This window comes from Toxotes jaculatrix, chromosome 4 (genome assembly GCF_017976425.1).
Source record: "Toxotes jaculatrix isolate fToxJac2 chromosome 4, fToxJac2.pri, whole genome shotgun sequence".
Lineage (NCBI taxonomy): Eukaryota > Metazoa > Chordata > Actinopteri > Toxotidae > Toxotes > Toxotes jaculatrix.
Genome location: NC_054397.1, coordinates 19299004 through 19318963, shown reverse-complemented (window position 1 = coordinate 19318963; position 19960 = coordinate 19299004). Strand labels below are relative to the sequence as shown.

Genomic DNA, 19960 nt, shown 5'->3' with positions numbered 1-19960 from the left:
CTCTTCTGTCATGTAATCTAATAACTGCTAACTGGCTGGTAATGAAGTTGTCATAGTAAAGGACGTCATGTCCACTCTCTGATTACATTATGTTTCCTGGTAATGCTCCTATTCATCTCCTGGAGAGGAGCAGACAGAGAGGAGGAATCGTTGACAATGTGATTTCTGTCATCACGCACATTGTTTTGACATGTATTTATGTCTTCTTAGTTAATGTTGGAGGGTTATCATCTTGTTGTTTGTGTTTGGGGTGTCAATCTCTGGTTATGTGTCAATCTCTGGATGTTCTTTAGTGCCTGGGCATATTTGATTACACTGATCTGGGCACAGTTAGTAAGCTTGAAAAGCTCATGTTTCACTGCCTTTAAACCATTTTAGAAAAAGAGGAAGCTTTTGGGTAAAAACATTTTGAGCTTTTACATCCACCAGATCCAGATCCAGTTCAAAAATCCTTGAAGCATCCACTGACTGACTGACTGTCTCCTTTCTTTGTTTTTCTCCAGGTGAAGGTCAACATCATCGGGGATGTGATCGAGCAGGGCTCTACCAACCTGAGGATTGACCCTGCGGGTTTCAGTCCCCATGCTGCCATCTACTCCATGCGTCCAGACATACGCTGCATCATACATGTGCACACTCCTGCCACGGCTGCTGTAAGTTCACTTCATACCAGAAGGTTTTAAGACTTGCGATCTTGTTTTTACAGGGAATGTGTTATTGTAGATTCCCAGATCAAATATTGCATTGCGAGATGAGTTCATTCAGGGAGGAGTGGAGATTATATTGGTGCAATTATATTGCTGAAATAAACTTTGGTATCTCTACTGAAAGGGAATAACTGTCTGTAAATAGACACTGAAATGGGAAGTGTTTATGATGTGCGCTCTACAGTGCAGGAATTCAATTACATCTCTTATGGCAACAAAGAGGCTTGTCTCCGTCAGAGAAGTACAGTCATCAGCCATCAGAGAAGTACAGTTTCAAAGTATTCTTCACGCAGAAGCTTGTAAGGGAAATGTCAGCTTCAGATTCAGGTGAATAAAGCAGCTGTAATACACTTGTCAAAGCTTCTTGTCTCTCATATGTCTGTACTGCATTCTTCTCCCCTTTCTGATTCTTTAGGTGTCATCTATGAAGTGCGGCATCCTGCCCATTTCCCAGGAGGCACTGATCCTGGGTGATATCGCCTACTACAACTACCAGGGCAGCCTGGATGACCAGGAGGAGCGCAGAGAGCTGCAGAAGGCCCTGGGGCCTACGGCGAAGGTAGGAAAACCAAGAGAACCAAGCACTGAACAAGGTCGTCCTACTTATCGTTCATAAAGGAACAGTTCAATATTTTGGGAAATATGCTAATTTACTTTCTTGTCCAAACAACACATCGTATTTTTCTCAAGGAGTTATGTGCTGGGGCTATTTCTTGGGTGGGTGCAGTGACTTCCTGGAGTCTTTTTGTAATCACAGATGGGTTGTTAATCGACGACTGTTTCCCGAAATATTGAAGTATTCCTTTAACAATGCCCTCTTTGATCCCAAAACTTTCTCTGAAAGCAGGAAAAAAAATATGAAAAGAAGCTAACATTTCAGAAAGCTTGGAACAATGGGCTCAATATTTTGAAGTCGTTTTAAAAATAATCAAGGAAATGGTGTTTTTATATCTTGTCCTTGCAGTCAAGAAAGAAAAATGATCTAATTATCAGGGTGTGGTGTATCTCGAATAGGAAACAGTAGCAAGACATTCAAACAGCACATCCTGTTAAATGTCCCCTGTGTTTGGGTTGCCTCCTGCACCTTTGTCCCTGCTTGCACTGCACCATGTGAGTGTCCTGCACTTGGCTTCTTTTAAAATAAGCAGCAATCAAGAGAATTTCAACTGGCAAAAGTTTTGGGGAATTTTTACGGCGGGTCTGTAGCCAGTCCCTGCTGTCGTCAACAAGGGGCCCAACCCTTGTTGACACAAGGAATCAGAAATGTTTCTGTGGTTACTTATTAAGTCAAAGGCTTGTCACAAAATTGTACAGTCTTATTGAACTCACATTAGACGAATGGACCTCTCACGACTCTGTTTGATCTGACTGTTCTGCTCTGTCTAATCACTGTTTCTGTGTGTTGTAGGTTTTGGTGCTGAGGAATCATGGTGTGGTTGCTCTTGGGGAGACTATTGAAGAGGCCTTTCATTACATCTACAATGCCCAGTATGCCTGTGAAATCCAGGTACATACACACACACACACACACACACACACACACTATAGCTAACTGCTGCAGTTTTGGGCACGCGCACATTCCAGCTCTACTCAATTTCCCTTGCACATGAATTGGACCAGCAGGGCAGCAGCTTGCCCTCTAAATCTAATCTCTCCACGATTACTTTCAATTTTCCCACTCTGACTTTTTTAAACAATGCTTCACAAGTCATAATCTCTGGCCATGTGGAAAATGTTGGCTAAACACAGTCTTATAACCAGGCTATTAGGAGGCTGATGAAGGGAGGAAGAGGCTGATGCGTTGTTGCTGACATGGGTCCAAAGCAGCATTTAGAGAAGGGTGTTGTGCTTCCTGATTTTTCACTTAGTTGGTAAAAGGGCTAAAGAGGGAGATGGTAGAGGGGTTTTCAGGTGGTCTGGGTCAGCAGGGAGAAATGTGAATAAGCATTAGACTAGTTATTTATTTATAATAAGGGGGAAAGATGAAGTAGCTCAACTAATTTGAAAACAGAATTAGAGTTTGTTTGAAAAAAAACAAAACATCCATATTGTGTCAGTTATACCTGAACACCATGTGCTGCAATTAAGATAAATGGCTGAAGTCACTATGGGTAAATGCATAAATTGTTCTACATATAAATGGTTGAAATAGTTTAAAACATACATATAACATATTAGGCAAATGACAGGAGCTGTCGGTGAAGGGAGTGACGCTGACTACAGTGTTTGTATCAGCAGATACAGTTATCAGATGTAATCAGTTGTGTTGTACAGCGGCAGAGCTGTGAGAGAAACTCTTAAAGTTCCTGTTATGAGTGAGATTTCTCTGATGCTTCGCTGTTGGATTCTCGTGTGTCCTCCTGTTCACTTGTAAATATGGTGGATTTTAGAGATGTTGTTGTGTCCCCCTGCTGTAACAGGCATACCAAATCTCCTGATTGACTCTCCCCAGTCGAGCAAAAGAAAACATTAATCCATCCGGCAAAGCCCGGCTTAATATCTATAAATAAATCCCCCAACCGTGTTTGTTGTATGCCACGCACTGTATATTACTTGGTGCTGTGGTAGCTTTAGATTGTGGGGTATCCCATTATGGTTTTGCAAAATGGCACGCACAAATGACTTGTGTGTGGAAAATGGTTCATTCATACGTGCTACCATTGAAGGTGGAGGATGTAATGCCACAAATGTTTGGTGATAAAAAGGCCTTTTCATCTGTTTTGTGTTTCATAAGCTATCAGTCTTCAGTAGAGGCTCACACGCTCGTTCCACTGTCCTTACTCTGTGGGTTTAGGTGAATGCCATTTCATGTGCTGGCGGCGTGGACAACCTGATCGTGCTGGACCAGGAGAAGTACAAATCGCGAGTGTTCGCCGTGGCCTCAGGGGCTGCTGTCAACATGGCTGGCCAGTACAAGTGGAAGGTTGGGGAGCTGGAGTTTGAGTCTCTGATGAGGATGCTGGATAACCTGGTGAGTCCACCAACAGGAAAAGAGCACATATACAGTATACCATAATGCCTCAAGCTCATTAAATGACCAGACATTATATAAACATTTAACCTTCACTTTTCACTTCACATGTGTGTGTTATCTTTGTACAAACAAACCACATGAAGATAAGCACGCTCAGTTTTCTTTCCTGTCTTGAATTGCAGCGCACTGTGGCTCTGTTGAGGTGTAGTTTTTCTCTTACTTTTTCTACTTCAGTGTCGCTGATTGATAAAAATCAATAGTGACACAATCTATAGGCATTTTCATAAAGGTGTTACATTTTCTGAAAGCCTTGGTAGCTACCAAGAGCAGGGGTGGCCACTGGATGAACAGAGTTAGAAAAGAGCGCCCCCTACAGAAATCTAAAATGAATTAACAGAAAATTCAAGTGAAACAACAGGACAAGGTGCTGTTAATCTGACAAATGTTATTTGGGAGGGAAAACGCATTTTGAGCAGACAGGTAGTGTGTTTAAAAATTGGTTTGCATCACCACAGAGAGCAGCGGTGTCAGTGCTTGTAGGCTGCTTTTGGCTTTCAACTGTGGGAGGTTTTTTTTTTTTAATCTAAAGGTGTTCCCCTGTTCTCTTTCTGTCTGAGCTTCTCTTATCATCCGTCCTCCATGCATCACTATTTCTGTCTCCGTCTCTCACCTCTTACACCCGACACTTTTCATCTTTCTCCCCGTTGCCTTCTCTTCCTTTTATTTTCTCCTGCTCTCTCCCCTCTCAGTGAATCACTGCCTCGCAGCCTGTTGAGACTCTGAACAGCTCGTCTCTGTGTCTCCCCTCCTTTCCAACTGTCCCTCTCTTCTCTCACGCCCCATAAATGCCGCATTTTTAGCAGCTATTGGTTTCAGTACAAGACCCAGACACAGTGATGACAATAATGTGAAAGAAAATAAAATAGCCACACACACACTCTGTCTCCTTTAACAACCATTATATATAGGCAGCAAGCTTCATGCTATGAATGTTTAGAAGTGTCTGAATATAAAGCAGGATTTTAGTAGGCAAGCTCAGCTGGCTGTTTCCAGATAAATAAAAAAAAAAGGGTGATGCATTCAAGTTGAAAGGTCAGCTTTGGCTGTGCAGCTGAGATGAAAAGGAAGAGGACAAAACATTAAAGAGAACGGAACTTCGCTGTCAAGCCGAATGTGGAAAAATGACAGAAAAAAACAGTCGGAGAAAGAGGGAGAAGAGAAAAGATGAGCATAAAGAAGAGAGGAGAAGGGGGAAAGGGGGGTGGAGGGAGAGGGACAAGAGAGGAGAAAGGGTCAGACAGGAAATGACTCTCTGACTCTGTCCTCTGCGCTGCCAGAAACCCTGCAGTCCCAGCACTGTTTGTCTCCTGTGAAACTGGCAGCTCAAGCAGCATTACAGGAAGGAAAAGTCACAGAATAAGTGCTCATTATTTCAGTTGTGCATTTGGTTTCGTTTGGTCTCTATTATTGGAAAAACAGGATTAGAAACGATATAGCTATGATCTAAGTCCATTTAATGAACCTCATGGGGTAAACAGGATGCTGCATCAGTATGTAGAACAGGGGCTTGCATAAACATACAACCTGACAAATGAATGAATTTGCGTCCTGCGAGGCCATGTGGTTTTGTTTCCTTGTCATTGCTCGTTGTGAACATAAACAGACCAAATCATTTCCGATCAAAGAAAACAAACTGATGGAGTGATCTTGTTTCCCGCCGCAGGGCTACAGGACAGGTTACGCCTACAGGCACCCCATCGTCCGGGACAAGCCAAGGCACAAGAGCGACGTGGAGATCCCCGCCACCGTCACGGCATTTACGTTTGAGGAGGACGGGGACGGCGGTGCCACACGGCTGCCCTTCAAGTTCTTGCAGCAGCGACAGCAGAGGGAGAAGACGCGCTGGCTCAACTCGCCCAACAGCTACACCAAGGTCAGCGTGGAGGGCGGAGAGGAGCGCTACAACAGCCGGACGACCACGGTGAGCATTGTGTGGGGGTGGTAAACATGAACATTACACATTCTATTTTAACATGTTTCTGAATGCACGAAGATCAACTTTATAATGTTTTGAAATTATTAAGGGACACAACGCTTGTTCCTTGTTCCATGCATATTTGTGTTTGTGTGTTTACATGTAAATATGGATTAACATAGTAAACATGAGGTGACAGAATGTACATTAAGGCCTGAAATGTCATAGAGTTCATTCATTCAGTCTGTGCAGCAGTGCTGAGTTTTGACGCTTGTTGTTTCCCAGTGTTTTAAACTTGATACTAGATCGCCATCTACTGGCTGAACAGAGGACTAGAAAGTTAAACTACATCCTTTTTTATAATGAATACTGATTGTAATAATCAGTATAAATGGAGTTACATACAATAGTAACAGCAGAGAGTTTTGATCTCACGTGTTTTCACCTTTTACAGTGGATGAAGGCTGAGGAGACAGGAACCCCAATCCGGATCGAGGACCCCAATCAGTTTGTCCCTCTCAACACAGACCCCAGTGAGGTGCTAGAGAAGAGGAACAAGGTGAGTCTAACTTTTTTTTTTCTCAATCAACAAGATGTTTTACATTTAAAGTTGTAGCAGGAAGCTGCCAAATCTGGTTTGAGTGAGTAACATGTAAAACGTGGTGAGTTTCTTGATCATCAACATGATGAGAATCTGAAAGTGTAAAATATATAATTTTTTGTGACCATAGTTTTAAATCACTCAGAGTCACTGTCAGTGCTTCCTGTGATGGCATCATTGTGTGTTTTGTCCTGCTACAGATCAGAGAGCAGAACCGGTTTGATGTGATGTCGTCAGGGCCACGCTCCCAGCACCTCGCAGGCATCCCCGCTGACGAGCCACGACGGGTGAGAATGAGCTCACGGTGAAGTTCAGACTTCAGGGGAAAATCCTAATTCCTTTGATTTTCCAGCCTTATAACCTAATTTCTTTCCATTCAGACACCTTTATAAAGAGAAGAGTGAGTGCCTGACACCAGTAACAGTTTGTTTTAGATTGTCTTTCAGCTTTAATAAAGCTGTGCCACAAATCATCTTATGTCTACAGTTGCAAGAGGCACCTATGTGACCCGTGGTTTACCTAGTTTACAGTAAACAGGGTTCAATGATGGAAGTTTGAAGACAACACAAAACAGCTGCTGATCATTATAATGCAGATCAGCCAGAGTCACTCCAAGAGTTAAAAGATAAACAGTCAAACTTCAAAATCAGATTTTCATCAACAGTTGTGATACATTTTTATCCCTTTATAAATTTCATAATACATTAATCTGCAGAATCAGAGACATTTACTTCCTTTTACGTCTCTGCAGTGGTTAATGCAGGATGGACAGTCAGCCTCCCTGCTGAACTGAAGTAATAGCAACACTGCAGATTTCCCTGACCACTTGTTTATTGAGCAGTAACTCAGATGTGTTTTCAATTAGCCCGGCTGATTAGACGTGCTCAGGTTGCAGTTTGGTAGAGTTGTGCTGGGAATGACCTGAGGTGACCAAACTTCATAAAGCAGAAGAAGCTGAAGAAACAGTCCCAGGTGCAACAAAAACAAGGGCCCACGTAGTCAGTGAGGAGAAATCTAATCCATCACACAAACAAAAACACCTGTGTCGGGGCTCCATCATTGTGGTCAGCTACTTCAGTAGTTCACCACGTAGCTCTGCCAGTTTAGTGATGCATCTTGACCACTAGGGGGAGACAAGTGATCACATTATGCAAAGAGACTATAATATGCTGATAGGTGCACTTAGCAAGATAAATGAACAAAGTGAACACTACAAACAAACAGGAAATAGGAATATCTAATTTAGACATTCTAATGCTGATGGTTTTGTGGTTGGTGTCTTGTCTTGAAGGATCTGGTGCAGATAAAAGTTCTGGTAAATATCCCCAAGTGTTTTCTAACTGTTCCTGTTTGCGGTGGTATTTTTTATTTCACTCTCTTGTATTTTATGGTTTTATTTGACACCATGCATGTGTTTCTCAGAGTTGTGTTTTAAAATTGACACTGAATTAAATTTATTGTGTGTGTGCAATTCTTATTTCTACTTCAGACACTCTTTGCACTTTGTTCTCATGTGTAAATAGTTGAAGTGTGACTGTTTTTTTGACCATGACTGTCTTTTAGGGCATATTGTTTCTCACAAATCAAAGCAGACACAAAAAATTTGTGTGCGCATGTGTGTGGCTTGTTTTGTGGGTACGACAGTCCTCGTGTGTAATGTTGATTGCATTAGTCTGTGTGTCGTGCATTTGCTGTGTTGATTATCTCCAGTCTGTTATAAAGATGTTGGGGTTTGCAGACTAATTGGATGAGAAACTCAGTGTGGAGTTGATGATTAGATGAGTTCTGTGTGATGTGGTCGACACTCTTGTTTTATCTTTATTTGAGCAGCCTTAGTTACACTTTAATGAATGATTGCCCTTCTCAGATGCTGTGTGTGTGTGTGTGTGTGTGTGTGTATGTGTCTGTCTGTGTGTGTGTGAGCCTTTGGCAGTGTGTGTATATGATTGTGTATGTGTGTTCTTTTAGTTTGTGTATTTAAGTCAGTCTGTTGTGTGTGTAAGAGAGAGAGAATTGGTTTTGAGTGTGCATGCATTTATGCACTGTGTGCTCTGTTTTTTGTATTTGTGAGTGAGCGTGTGCATGTGCTACCACACTGTGTGTGTGTGTGTGTGCTCCCATGCTAACCCCTCTCCCTGTCTCCTCCCCAGCCATACGTGCCCACAGAGGAGGACCAGATGGCTCCCCTGCCTCCCAACCCCTTCAGTGAGCTGTCAGAGAAGGAACTAGAGGAGTACCGCAAGAACGTGGAGAGGAGGCAACTGGGCCTCAGCGGTATGATACACATACACACGCACACATACACTATCTTAAATAAACATGCAAATTCATACACACCAGTGCATAAATGCATGAACGTGTGGACCTCATGAACTCATTCATGCTCAACCTGCAAATACCGCAAAAGCCCAGTCACGCTGAGGGACATATGGACTGCACACACTCACACTCACACTCACACACTCTCAGTGACCTGTACTCAAAGCCAAAGATTTGTCCCTCAGTCTCAACCAATCTGAGTGTGCATTTCACAACAAAACATTGACAAGGCTTAAAACAAATCTGATCAATAATCAATCTGTAAGGAAAATTTAAAAGCACACATGGCGAGATAAGTTTGAGCCACCAAGCAGCAGATCTTTGCTGTCTTCAAAGATGTGTGTTTTCAGTTTTGGCAGTTTGTATTAGAGCACAACTAACTAATGTATCAGCAGGGCCAACATTATCAGCCAGTGCTTGATAGATATTGGTGCATGTGTTGGCAGAAAGCAACTGCAGAACAGTTAACTGTTTTGTTTTATAAGTAGTATATTTATGGATTGTTTAACATCCATTATTTTTAAGTTGAATATATTCTGTTTAGACTTAGACATAGTTATTTATAGTGGTTCAATTCGTAGTGTTTAAAAAATACTGTCATGTTGAAAATGAATGTCATTTTTAAATTAAAATGTATGTAACTGTAAGATACCCTGCTACTGGCATATAGTATGTTTATGCTGTTTACAGCTCTTTAACAATCAAATCTGAGGGATCTTTGCCTTTCATACTTGTATAATTAGATGTCAGTATTCAATTTGACCAAGCAGTTAAGTCTTGGTCTTTTCTTTCTTGTGTCACTGTGCTTTTCCACAAGCTCTTTCGCTTGTCTGGTGAAAAGACTTTGTAGAAAAGACATGACCTTGACAGCTAGATATTGGCAGTCTCCTGCTGAAGCCTGTTAAAGTTGTTAACAAGCTCCGCCTGACATTTTGAAGCGCTCAAAATCGGCTAAAACAGCTGGAGCAGATTTCAAGCTGAGCTTAAACTAAATGAGGATTTCTAAAAATGTGTTCTACATTCACAAATCTGTGCCTCCTCCACCTCCTCCTCCTCAAACTTTGACTTGCAGATTGATTGCTGCACATCTTGAGTTTGTTCTGTTCACTCTCTCAGCAGTTTTGTTTTTAAAAAAACATCCATATAGTCCAGGGTCTGTAGCACTGTCTCCTTAGCAGCAGTCCCAGTGGACACTCCCATATTCTAACACACTGCCTGGGGTATCACGCACAGGCACACACACACACACACACCTATATATACCTTTTAACATGAGGGTTTGTCCCCACGGGCTCCACTGATGCCTTCATCTGCGTTAACCTTGTGTATGCACACACACACACAGGATAGTCAATGCTAATCATATTAGCCCTCTGTCTCACTGCCTGTCAGAGAGGAAGGGGAAAAAAGTCAATAGTGATCAGATAATGAAGGGGGTTACTCCTGTCACATTGGACCAGATTAATGTGTATTTGTCTACGTGTGTGTGTGTGTACATCAGCATGCACATGTGTTCATGCATGTTTATGGAATCGTCCAAATGTTCTCATGTTGCACATACACATGGTGCAAGTGTTAATGTGTGTGAGTGAGAGGCCGGTGTGACTAAGATGGCAGACCGAACAGACAGCAGGTCTTCACACCCGCCACATGAGCGGAGCCCGTTGCCATGACACTGTTGCACCCATAGCCCCATGAATCCCCGGTGACCAATCTGGATGCAAGCTGGAGACCGTCTGGAATGGCCCGATACATGCCTGGGCTACACACACACACACACACACACACACACACACACACACACACACACGCGCGCACACGCACACACGCACACGCACACACACACGCTTATAGCTTCAGCCTGTGATTAGTAGTGTCCAATCCTTTCTCTTTATTAACAATGTAAAGTAAAATGTGATTATTTTAAATGTTAAAAGTCAAAACTGATCCTGAACTGAATGTAGGTATACTAGGATGCGGAATCTTCACCCTGACAAGGCTCATGCAGCCAACTCTACACTTAGAAAAGCACAACTTTGAATTAAATCTCAATTTTTTGCGTGCAACCTTTTTTCTTTTTTTTTTTAAATCTGCATACACCACATACAGAACATACAGACACTTTCACTGCACAGACCAGGCCGTTATGCAACCACCTTCTATATGCTGTGCACGAAGGAGTCGTGAATGACTGTGGCATGTCAGCCAACTGAATGTGTAACCCTGAATGTGCTAACGAATGTGTTAAAGTGATATGGGAATGTCATTCATTCACACTATTCAGTGTTTAAAACTAATGAAGCAACTAATGCTGAGCTGGACTGTAAAGGTTTCTGCACTTAACAAGAGTTGTTTTAAAAGCTGCTGTAAACTGTAAGAGACATGAAAAGCCAAGTGCTCAATGTGTTTTTCCTGCATTATGAGCCAGGAACCATAATGTGTTCTCTTGGAGATTAAAAAAAAAAAAGCCAATGACAGGAAGGGAAATAAAAGTCTCTTAAGTAGAGAAAAGAGATGAAGGCCGTTAAAGGGCTTTATTTTTAGGCATGATTATGGCTGAAAATGCTACTCGGTTTTGACCTAGTGAAGTCTAAATCATGGCGAAGGTGACATTTTACAACATCAGTATGTATCGTATATAAACAAATTAATGCTCAGTGCAATGAGCTGTATTACAGTGTTATGTGTTTATGTGTTTCAGAGTCAGACATTTAAAAACATTTCTCCTTTTGTTCATTTATAACAAAAAAAAATGCTTATCAGTGGCAATTTGGACAACATAGTGTGGTTAACATTATCATAATGATACCACTAAAAGTTGATATGTGCTAATAACACCCAGCTTTAGCTTTTGATAAATTTCAGGTAGAGGTGACTGAAGATTTTAGCAATTTTGTCCCATCCTGTTCATTAGTCTTTATCATGCTTTTGGAAATCTATTAATAAGAGATAATAAATGATATTATCTTTAGCTGGTCATATATCAACACGTTGCTGGTCAGGGGATCAAACCTGCAGCTCTTAAGTTACTTCTCAGGGCATGTGTCCCGTCACTGGGATGTTACAGGCACCAGGGGAGACACATGACAAACGAGTGATGGCTCTCAGAGGGCCTGACAATCAACAGACAGGGATTTGGGAAATTTTGTGGAAAAGCAGCTGTGCATGGCCTGATTCTAACATGTGTGTTACCACTAATCTCTCGAACCCTGCTCCCTCACCCACCCTCTACTCCCTCACCCCCCTCTCTGACCCTTCATCCCAAATCCCTCCATCCTCCACCCCATTCCCTCTCATCCCACTCACCCCTGCTGTCGTCCCACTACTTCAATCCCCTACGCCATCCCGCAATCCTCTCATCATCCATCCCTCACCCCATCCCCTTGCAGATGGCGAGCACGAGCTAACCTCCGACGACGGCTCCACTCTCTCTCAGTCTCTGTCTCTCACCCAGTCCCCGCAAAGCACTCCAGCTAAAGAAGGTATCACTCACTCACAGGGAGAGAGAGAGACTTCTCACTGCCATGCTGTGTGTGTTTTTAAGATCTGATGTGTGTGCATGCGAGTGTTAGTTTAACCGAATGAAATGAAATGAACTGAGAGCCCGGTAAGTACCGCCTAAACTGCTGATCTGTGCTAAAAGTCTGTACCGAACTAATGATTGTTCATGTAAAATCTCTCTGTTTAAATCTGACTGCACATGGTCCGAATGCAAGGGAGTATGATTGAGGCTTAAGAATACATACCTTACCTTATCTTACCTTCCAGAGAACTTATTTCACTTTCTTGCTGAGGGTTAAACAAGAAAATCTTTACCATTCTCATGTTTGTGAGTTTACTATGGACTTAGAGCCAGGAGGTGGTCAGCGTAGATTTAGTATAAACAAGCTAAGCTACCCTCCTTGGTATAGTTCCACACTTAATGCTCAAACGTGAGAATGGTATCAATCTTCTCGTCCAGCTATCGGCAAGAAAATTTGACCTTTTTCCCAGAACGCCAAACTATGACTTTAAAATAACACCAGTTACAAGTGATTTACAAGTGTTTTTTCTAAATAATTCTCAGTCTTAAATTTTGGAGCATCCTTACACAGTCCATTCAGTAGCTCACTACAGCAACCTTCCAGGTTGGTAGCATGAGCGAGCTAAAATGTCACCTGATGATTTCTTGGTATTAAAGTATCAACGTCTGGGATCTATTAACATAGAAAACCTTGTGTCTGACATTTGAAGCCAGTTGGTGTACCTCCAAGAAAGACAAAGATCATACCGGCCCTCTTTACAAGTTGTAAATAAAGACACTATGGGACTGACTTCCTGTTAGCTTCCTTCCAGCACAAACACGCAAAACCACACAATGAGTAACAATTAACCCACAACAGCACACTGTCTCAGGGGACCCATATCTTCTGATGCAACCGTTATGAGGCTAGTCAGTCGCTGTGTTAAAATCTGGTCAATTGTTGTACAGGCTCCTTAATGTCACCCTGTGTGGATTTCTTTTTTTTTTGTTCTGGTGCTAAGATGAAAATAACCTGTGAGGTCGTCAGTGTTTTTGTGTTTCAGTGTAGTAACATGATGCCGCTGCCCTGCATTCCCTTTGCAACCTCCATTTGTAACCCAGAGGGAAGGGGACGTGACACTAGTAGGCCTGTTTCATGAACAGTCATTAAGGGAGCGGGTGTAGTCAAAGCCCCTTTTTTTTTAAGGTGAAAGGAGGACAGACTCTCTGGGCTATCAGGTCACTAGGGTTTTACATGCGGATGTTACGAAACATGTAGAGCACGGGGACAACGTGTCTCTGTGTGAGCACAAGTTCAACACGCCGCTGAAATGGAATTAGTGTGTCAGGAACAGCAGAGCCTGATATCAGCAGAGTGAGACATTCAGCAATGACACTTGTAGACTTGTATACAGCCCAGTGTAGTGTTAGCGCAGGAAATACGACTGCTCTGTTTTTGTTGAGATTATGTCTCACAGGTGTTAAAACACCTTTATAGCATATATTAGATTTATGTAATGTTTGACATTACATAAATCTAATATGTGCTATGGATTTACTGTATAAGTGTAAATTGACATTTGAATTTGTCTATTTTTTTAAACATTGCTTTATTCTGATTTCAGCTATTGATTAAATAAATATGAAATAATAAATATGAAAACAAATGGAAACTGTTAAATTCTTGGTTTCCACAGTGTCACTCTTTCAAACAAACATCTTATTAGAATGTGCTATTGATTTGTTTGTTAAGCTGAAGGCTGTAGGCGATAGTGTGCCACATTATTATTGAGTACTCTTTTTACTGTGTTCTAGTGTTAATCAATATAAAGCATAAACCATATGATGTTTTTTTAATTGTGGATGTTGTTGCTCTGTTAATAGTGTGTGTCTTGCAGAATGAAGTGATGTGTCCCTCCTGTGTTTCTTTCTCACCTAACCTGCCTCTGACTCCTCCCTTCCTCGGTCAGAGAATCACACAGGCCTGATGAACGGCAAAGACGACCACGCCGAGGTGGACGAGGAGCTGTCCAAGCGCGTCAGTCAGCTGACCACCAGCGTGGAGAGTGTGGAGATTACGGTGCGTTCCGGCGAAAAGATAGAGGAGGCCCTGTCCCCCGAGAGCTCTCCCTCCAAGTCCCCCAACACCAAGAAGAAGAAGAAGTTCCGCACCCCGTCCTTCCTGAAGAAGAACAAAAAGAAAGAGAAGACGGAGGCCTGAGGTTAAACGAGCAGCAGGGCCGGGGCAGGCTGGAAGACCGTCTGCGCAGAAGAAGAAAGAGTGGTGGCAGCCACCTTTTCTGTTTAATGTATGTGTTTTTATTTTGTCTCCGTTTTCAACGTGCTTTTATGTTTTTAATTTTATTTGAATTTTTTTAACAAAAGGTTTAATGTGCAAAAGGCATATGAAAGGATAACAGAAAAAAATGAATTGGTTTATAACAAAAAAAGGAAAGAATGTTTGGGAAATTTGGGGTGGGTATGTGGGTCCACAAATTAAAACTGCAGCAGATGTGGGGTGACTAAGGCAAGTGTTGGGTGTCTATACACCTGATCACCTATGCAGTACTCTAACAGGGCTCCTTGGAAGCCGTTGAGTGTCATTTGAGGCCATTTAGATCCTGAATAACTGGCTCCTCCTGTGTTATTTCCCAGGTTGAAAACAGAACTTGAAACTACATAACGTATTGCTTGCTTCAAAAATCCAATTTTATGAAATATTGGATGTTTGGATGGCAACCTGAGTGTTGTAAAACTGCACAAGTTGAAACTAAACCTCATTGGGGGTTTTTTGTCTGTCAAGACTTCCCAGTCTTTTAAGGTTTTGTTTTTACATTTCTGGTCACCTGACTCTGCATCGGGGACTGAGAGGCCACATGAAATTTGAAGTCACACTGGAAAGGGTTTGTGTTGATTTATTTACTGTGAGAGAAGTTTTCTCTCCGCCTCGCTCTCTCACGCTCTTCAAGCTTCTTTATGCGCAGGCTTCTGATACAAACCTTCTCTTCAGCTGATTGTGGTTGAGCTGCAGATGAGTTAAAGCGTTACCAGACCAGACTGGACTGGATAGTGAGGACGAAGGCTGGCGGCCTATCACAACTTAGTTGACATTATCTCAAGGAGCTGCCGACCCATTCGAAAATATTTATGTAGCATTTTCATATCTTCTCTTCATCTCAGTGTTTTTGCCAAACTAAATGGAAGAATGGAAAAAACAATCTCATTTTAGTAAAGCGTCACTGTGTGTGTCTAGTTTGTCATCTCATGAAATTTGATCTTTTTTTTATTGAACACAAATTTGGTATTAGTCAGCTCTGTTTTGTACTCATTTCTAAGCTTTTACAGAGAATACAGAAGTTACGCATGTTTTCTCTTTTTTCAAGAGCTGAATTTATATGGCTGACTATGTTCTGTAGTGATGCCTGATTGCTCAAATTATATTCTAATCTCCAGAGTACTCAAATTTACCATATATCGTATGAAAACTGGATATGTTGGCTATAGATTTTTAACTATATATTTTTTATTTTATTGTGCTGCACTTTTCTTGTGGTATATAACTCATTTTAGCTGCAGGTGGTTTCACCAGTGAAGGAGATTGTGAAGTATTTGGTAAAAGTTGTGCAAGTGGCAAGCAAGGAATGGGATTGGAGAAAGGTCAGGACCCAGAAAGTGAAGTCGTATGAAGACAGAAAGAAAAGTCTTTCAATGGTGTCACACATGAGAAATGATCTCTACTTCTCAACTCAAGGAAACACAAAAAACAAAAAAACAAGAACAGGAAGAGTAGTGCTGAAATACTGCGTCAAACTATCTGCAGTTGCCACCTGAAATGAAAATCATGGGTCGTGGAGTGTGGAGCAATGGTGTCTTTGTTTGGTGTGCTTGTGTGTGTGTTTTTAAAGCCATATTGTAATTTTTTTCCTCCATTTTTTTTTTCAAATGATGAGACAAGGGTTGCGATTCTCGTCTGCCTGCTTGGGCATCAAGGACCCTAACAAGTCTTCTGTTAAATCACCCCAGTGACTGCATCGAGACCCCTCAGGCTTCCAAAAAACTTTTATTTGAAGTAGCTACATTAACAGCAGCTACGCTTCCTTGCTTAATTTGCCATTTACTTCCTCCTGGAACTGGAACATAATAAGGAGGTCATACGGACATTATATTTTTATTTGATCCCTCTGCGAGCCCAGTCGTCATTTCAGTTTCTAGAGCCTCCCCTCATGTAATTTCTCTAGTAAACATGATCGTGCTGTAACTGTCAGATGACCCACAGTTGAACTCTGCAAAGCCAAAGTGTGATGGGTTGCCACATATCCTCCCCCCGCAGTTTAACCAGATGTACCAATATCCCAGCTAGCAATGTGAAGTATTGGATTTGGAGGGAGGGAGGGAGGGAGGGTTTAGGGGCACATCTTTAGCTGTGTTAAACGATAGCTTTTGGCTCTGGGCGAAGAGCTGAGGTCACACAACTGAGAGATGGAGAAAGGGAGGTGTGAGTTTGGAAATGGAAGTGCATATGTGTGTGTGTAGTCGAGATGGGGCAGGGGGTAAGGACAACCTGACACTAACGCACCATGTTTTTATCACTCTGTCTTTTTTTTTCTTTCATACATCTCTCCTCCTGGAAAGTTTTTTTTTTTCATCCTCCATTTGTATCGCAGTACTCTTTTTTCTTTTAGTTTGCAGAGAGCACTAGGCTTTTTTTATTAACCATTTTATGAGCATATGTTGCTCCCAGATGAACTGAATGTGCATTGCATCCTTTTTATTATTCTCCTTTTCTGTTTCCGACTGTTTGCACCTTGCTTTACTAATGCCTCTCTATCCACATTTTATTTTTCTGTTTTTAAAAAAAGAACGAGTTTCGCTTTGGCATGCCAGAATGAGCCAAGCTACTTTGTGACCTGTGAAAATCCTATATAAATGGTTATCTAATGGAGTTGCTTTTAGATGTATTGCTAATCAGTGTAAATTCACAAATAAAACTGTATTTTAAGAAACGGAAGCTCATTTTTCATGTGTGCAACACAATCCACGTCATTCTTCAAGTTGTTTTTAAGTTAAACATAATCCATACGCAGTCATTTTGCTTTATACCATTATCATGACGTGAGCATTTAAATTAACATTTACAAACATTTAAACTGTACATATTCAGAGGACGACAAACTTAATGCTGCATTTTTCATGATAATTTCACAGTATTGTAGAACAGCTTCATATAGAAGGACCTATGCTGAAATACAGTCCTTGGGTGCTGATGAGCAGGAAGAAACTCTGGTGCCTTTTTTGTCTTTATTCATGATGTTAAAAGATGAGAATGAATATACTGTACGTGTGAATAGTTCAATCAGGAAGCTATGGCGCATTTAAGGTGGTGATGGCAGGAATGCAAATGAGAATGTGACAATGATCGTAACAGGCACAGGAAATGTGAAAGCACTTGACAGAAATGGTGTTAAGTGGCGTGTGAGCACACTGATACACAAGTTGTGCTTTGATTTATTCGAGCAAATTATACCTATGGCCCTAATAATGAGGGATTTGGTCCCTGGAATATGTAGAGAAACATATGAGAAGATCTTTGTCCAAAACACTGCATATCCATCCAGAAGATTCACTAAACATTACCATAAATTTACCCTTCAATAATATAAGATGTATTTTCTTATTGACATACTATAAATACCATATGTCATTTTGTTTAAATGTGAATTTATGGTTAAATCAGTGGTTTCCAAACTTGGGCTTGTAACATCTCTGCAAGGGGCTGTGAGATGTTAACTCATGTAGGAAATAACATAACGAAATAACAGCTGTTGGTTCTTTCTTGTTAAATACTGTCTAGGTTTTACCTCTAAAAAATTTTCAAATCAAACAAATCAAAACTTGTCAGAGACAAGGGGAACTTAGTCTGCTTGCCCTGCAGAGGTTGCATAGATTTACTACTTTATCTTAAAAGAGTACTCCAGCAGTTTAGTGTTAGTGTCAGGACTAAAAAAGGTTGGGAACCACTGCTTTAAATAGCAGTCAGGTGTTGTAGTTTTTACTTTTTTGTTTACTTTAGTTGTTTTTACGTTGCTTTGTTGTGTCTATAGCTGCTCACTTCACCGCCAAAGAGTCTTAATAACGTGTCTCGTGTTGGCACAAACTTAGACACACTTTGACCCAAACATGGCGTCTGTGTTGCACAGTGAGCGTGGACTGTCCAATGGAGTATCCAGGCAACTGGGGGACTTTATGTACATAAGAGCAGCCAATGTGCCTTGACTGCATTTATATCCTCAGATGCAAAACAGAATATGCAAAACCTACATCATGACAGTGTGTGCTAACTTTCCTGTGAGATGTCTCTCTCTCTCTGGTCTTTCAGTATCTGCCAGTTGACTGAATATTTACATTTTGACATAGAACCAGCAGAGTTTTTATTCTTATTTGCCCCTTTTCTTCTAAGAATTCAATTTTTCATTTTTATGATGCAAATCTGCTGCAGATATTATTCGGAAAGACATCCACTGTCCATCACTTCTTATGATGTCTCTTTTTAGATAAGATTAGAAAAAAAAGGGATGATGCCTTTTCTCACCTTGGCCTAATTGCTAAGTTACTATCAGCAACATGTGCTCCTCTGGGGAAAACAATACAACTCAGCTACTTTCAAATTTATTTAGGATGGTTACACACCAGATAATTGAGTTTAACATTTAATGAGTGCCTGTAGAGATGTAGAGAAAATTATCTTAATGTCATTTTAGTAAAAGGAAACTTCTGACAGACACGTGTTATTCTAAGCAGGCTAACTCAAAAACAATCATCAAATTCTATTCGACTGGTTCTTCATCCTCACTGAGGCCCGATAAGAGTCACATCAAGGGTTTTGTTGGTGAGTGGAGAAAATGAAATGAGAGAAACTGGACTGGACCCATTTTTTCTCCTCATTTCCCCTGTCTTTATCCACAATCATTTAAGTTTTACACATTGCTGGGTGTAGCTTCCATATATAGCATTTGCAACAGTGTAATCCTGTCCTGGCGTCAGTGAATGTAATATCAATATACAGCACTTTATTTGGCAACGTTCCTGATAACAATAAAAGCCTATGAGCAGTCATGTGACTCAGTGCATTTTGTGTTTGTCATGATGGTGGAGACATGAAGGCTCCAGAAAAAAAATTGTCTTAAACATGAGGGGAAGTTCTGATATTTTATTTGTTTATTGTTCATTCTTTAACTCTGGTATGTGGAGAGACAAATAATACATTAAGCTCCCCTTGGGGAAATTAGGTTGGGGATCAATAAAGCTTCATCTTTCATCATGTATTATTCTTACCCTACAGCTGAAGAGCTGTAGGGTAAGAATAATACATTTTCCAATATAAGTGGAAAATGTATATTCATTAGTACTATGTTGAAGAGTTGCCCTATCAGTTCTGTGAGTTCAACAAAACAAATGGAGTCAATCATCCAGTCTTTGATCAGAAACTGAGTATTTATTACAGCTGATCGATTGAAGCTCTTCAAACTGACCACAAACCAATGCAGACTCATTCACTTACTCCTCCTCTCCTCCCCACTCCTCTCCTCTCCTTCCCACTCCTCTCCTCTCCTCTCCTCTCCAGACAGCACCACGCTGTGAGTGTCAAAACAATGAGCCTACTTGCATCCAGATGGATGCTCTGCCCAGGGAGTGTGGAAACCATGATAGGTCTTTTTTTCAGGGTAACCCACACACACACACACACACACACACACACACACACACACACACACACACAGACATACAGAAGCATCCCTACCCTACCCCAACACAACGGGCTAGACACCCCACTACTCTGTGCTTCACAGCCACAAGAGACTGCAGTGACACCCAGATGCCACTG

The 19960-nt window shown here is 41.4% G+C and overlaps 1 protein-coding gene across 7 annotated transcripts in view; it reads left to right on the top strand.

Annotated features, from left to right (window-relative positions):
- The window catches only part of add3a (adducin 3 (gamma) a), a 98340-nt gene extending 81254 nt beyond the window's left edge, over positions 1–17086 (top strand). For 4 of the 7 annotated variants that reach the window (XM_041035570.1, XM_041035572.1, XM_041035571.1 and 1 more), the window contains 11 exons: positions 504–653; positions 1123–1266; positions 2116–2214; positions 3502–3678; positions 5405–5662; positions 6111–6215; positions 6458–6544; positions 7549–7572; positions 8408–8531; positions 11966–12058; positions 14049–17086. In XM_041035570.1, coding sequence (XP_040891504.1) covers positions 504–653; positions 1123–1266; positions 2116–2214; positions 3502–3678; positions 5405–5662; positions 6111–6215; positions 6458–6544; positions 7549–7572; positions 8408–8531; positions 11966–12058; positions 14049–14299 — 1512 coding nt within the window. In that variant the 3' untranslated portion in view covers positions 14300–17086. The remainder of the gene's footprint in view (positions 1–503; positions 654–1122; positions 1267–2115; positions 2215–3501; positions 3679–5404; positions 5663–6110; positions 6216–6457; positions 6545–7548; positions 7573–8407; positions 8532–11965; positions 12059–14048) is intronic. The other 3 variants (XM_041035573.1, XM_041035574.1, XM_041035575.1) reach the window with 3 other exon arrangements.
- Positions 17087–19960: the final 2874 nt, after the last annotated feature.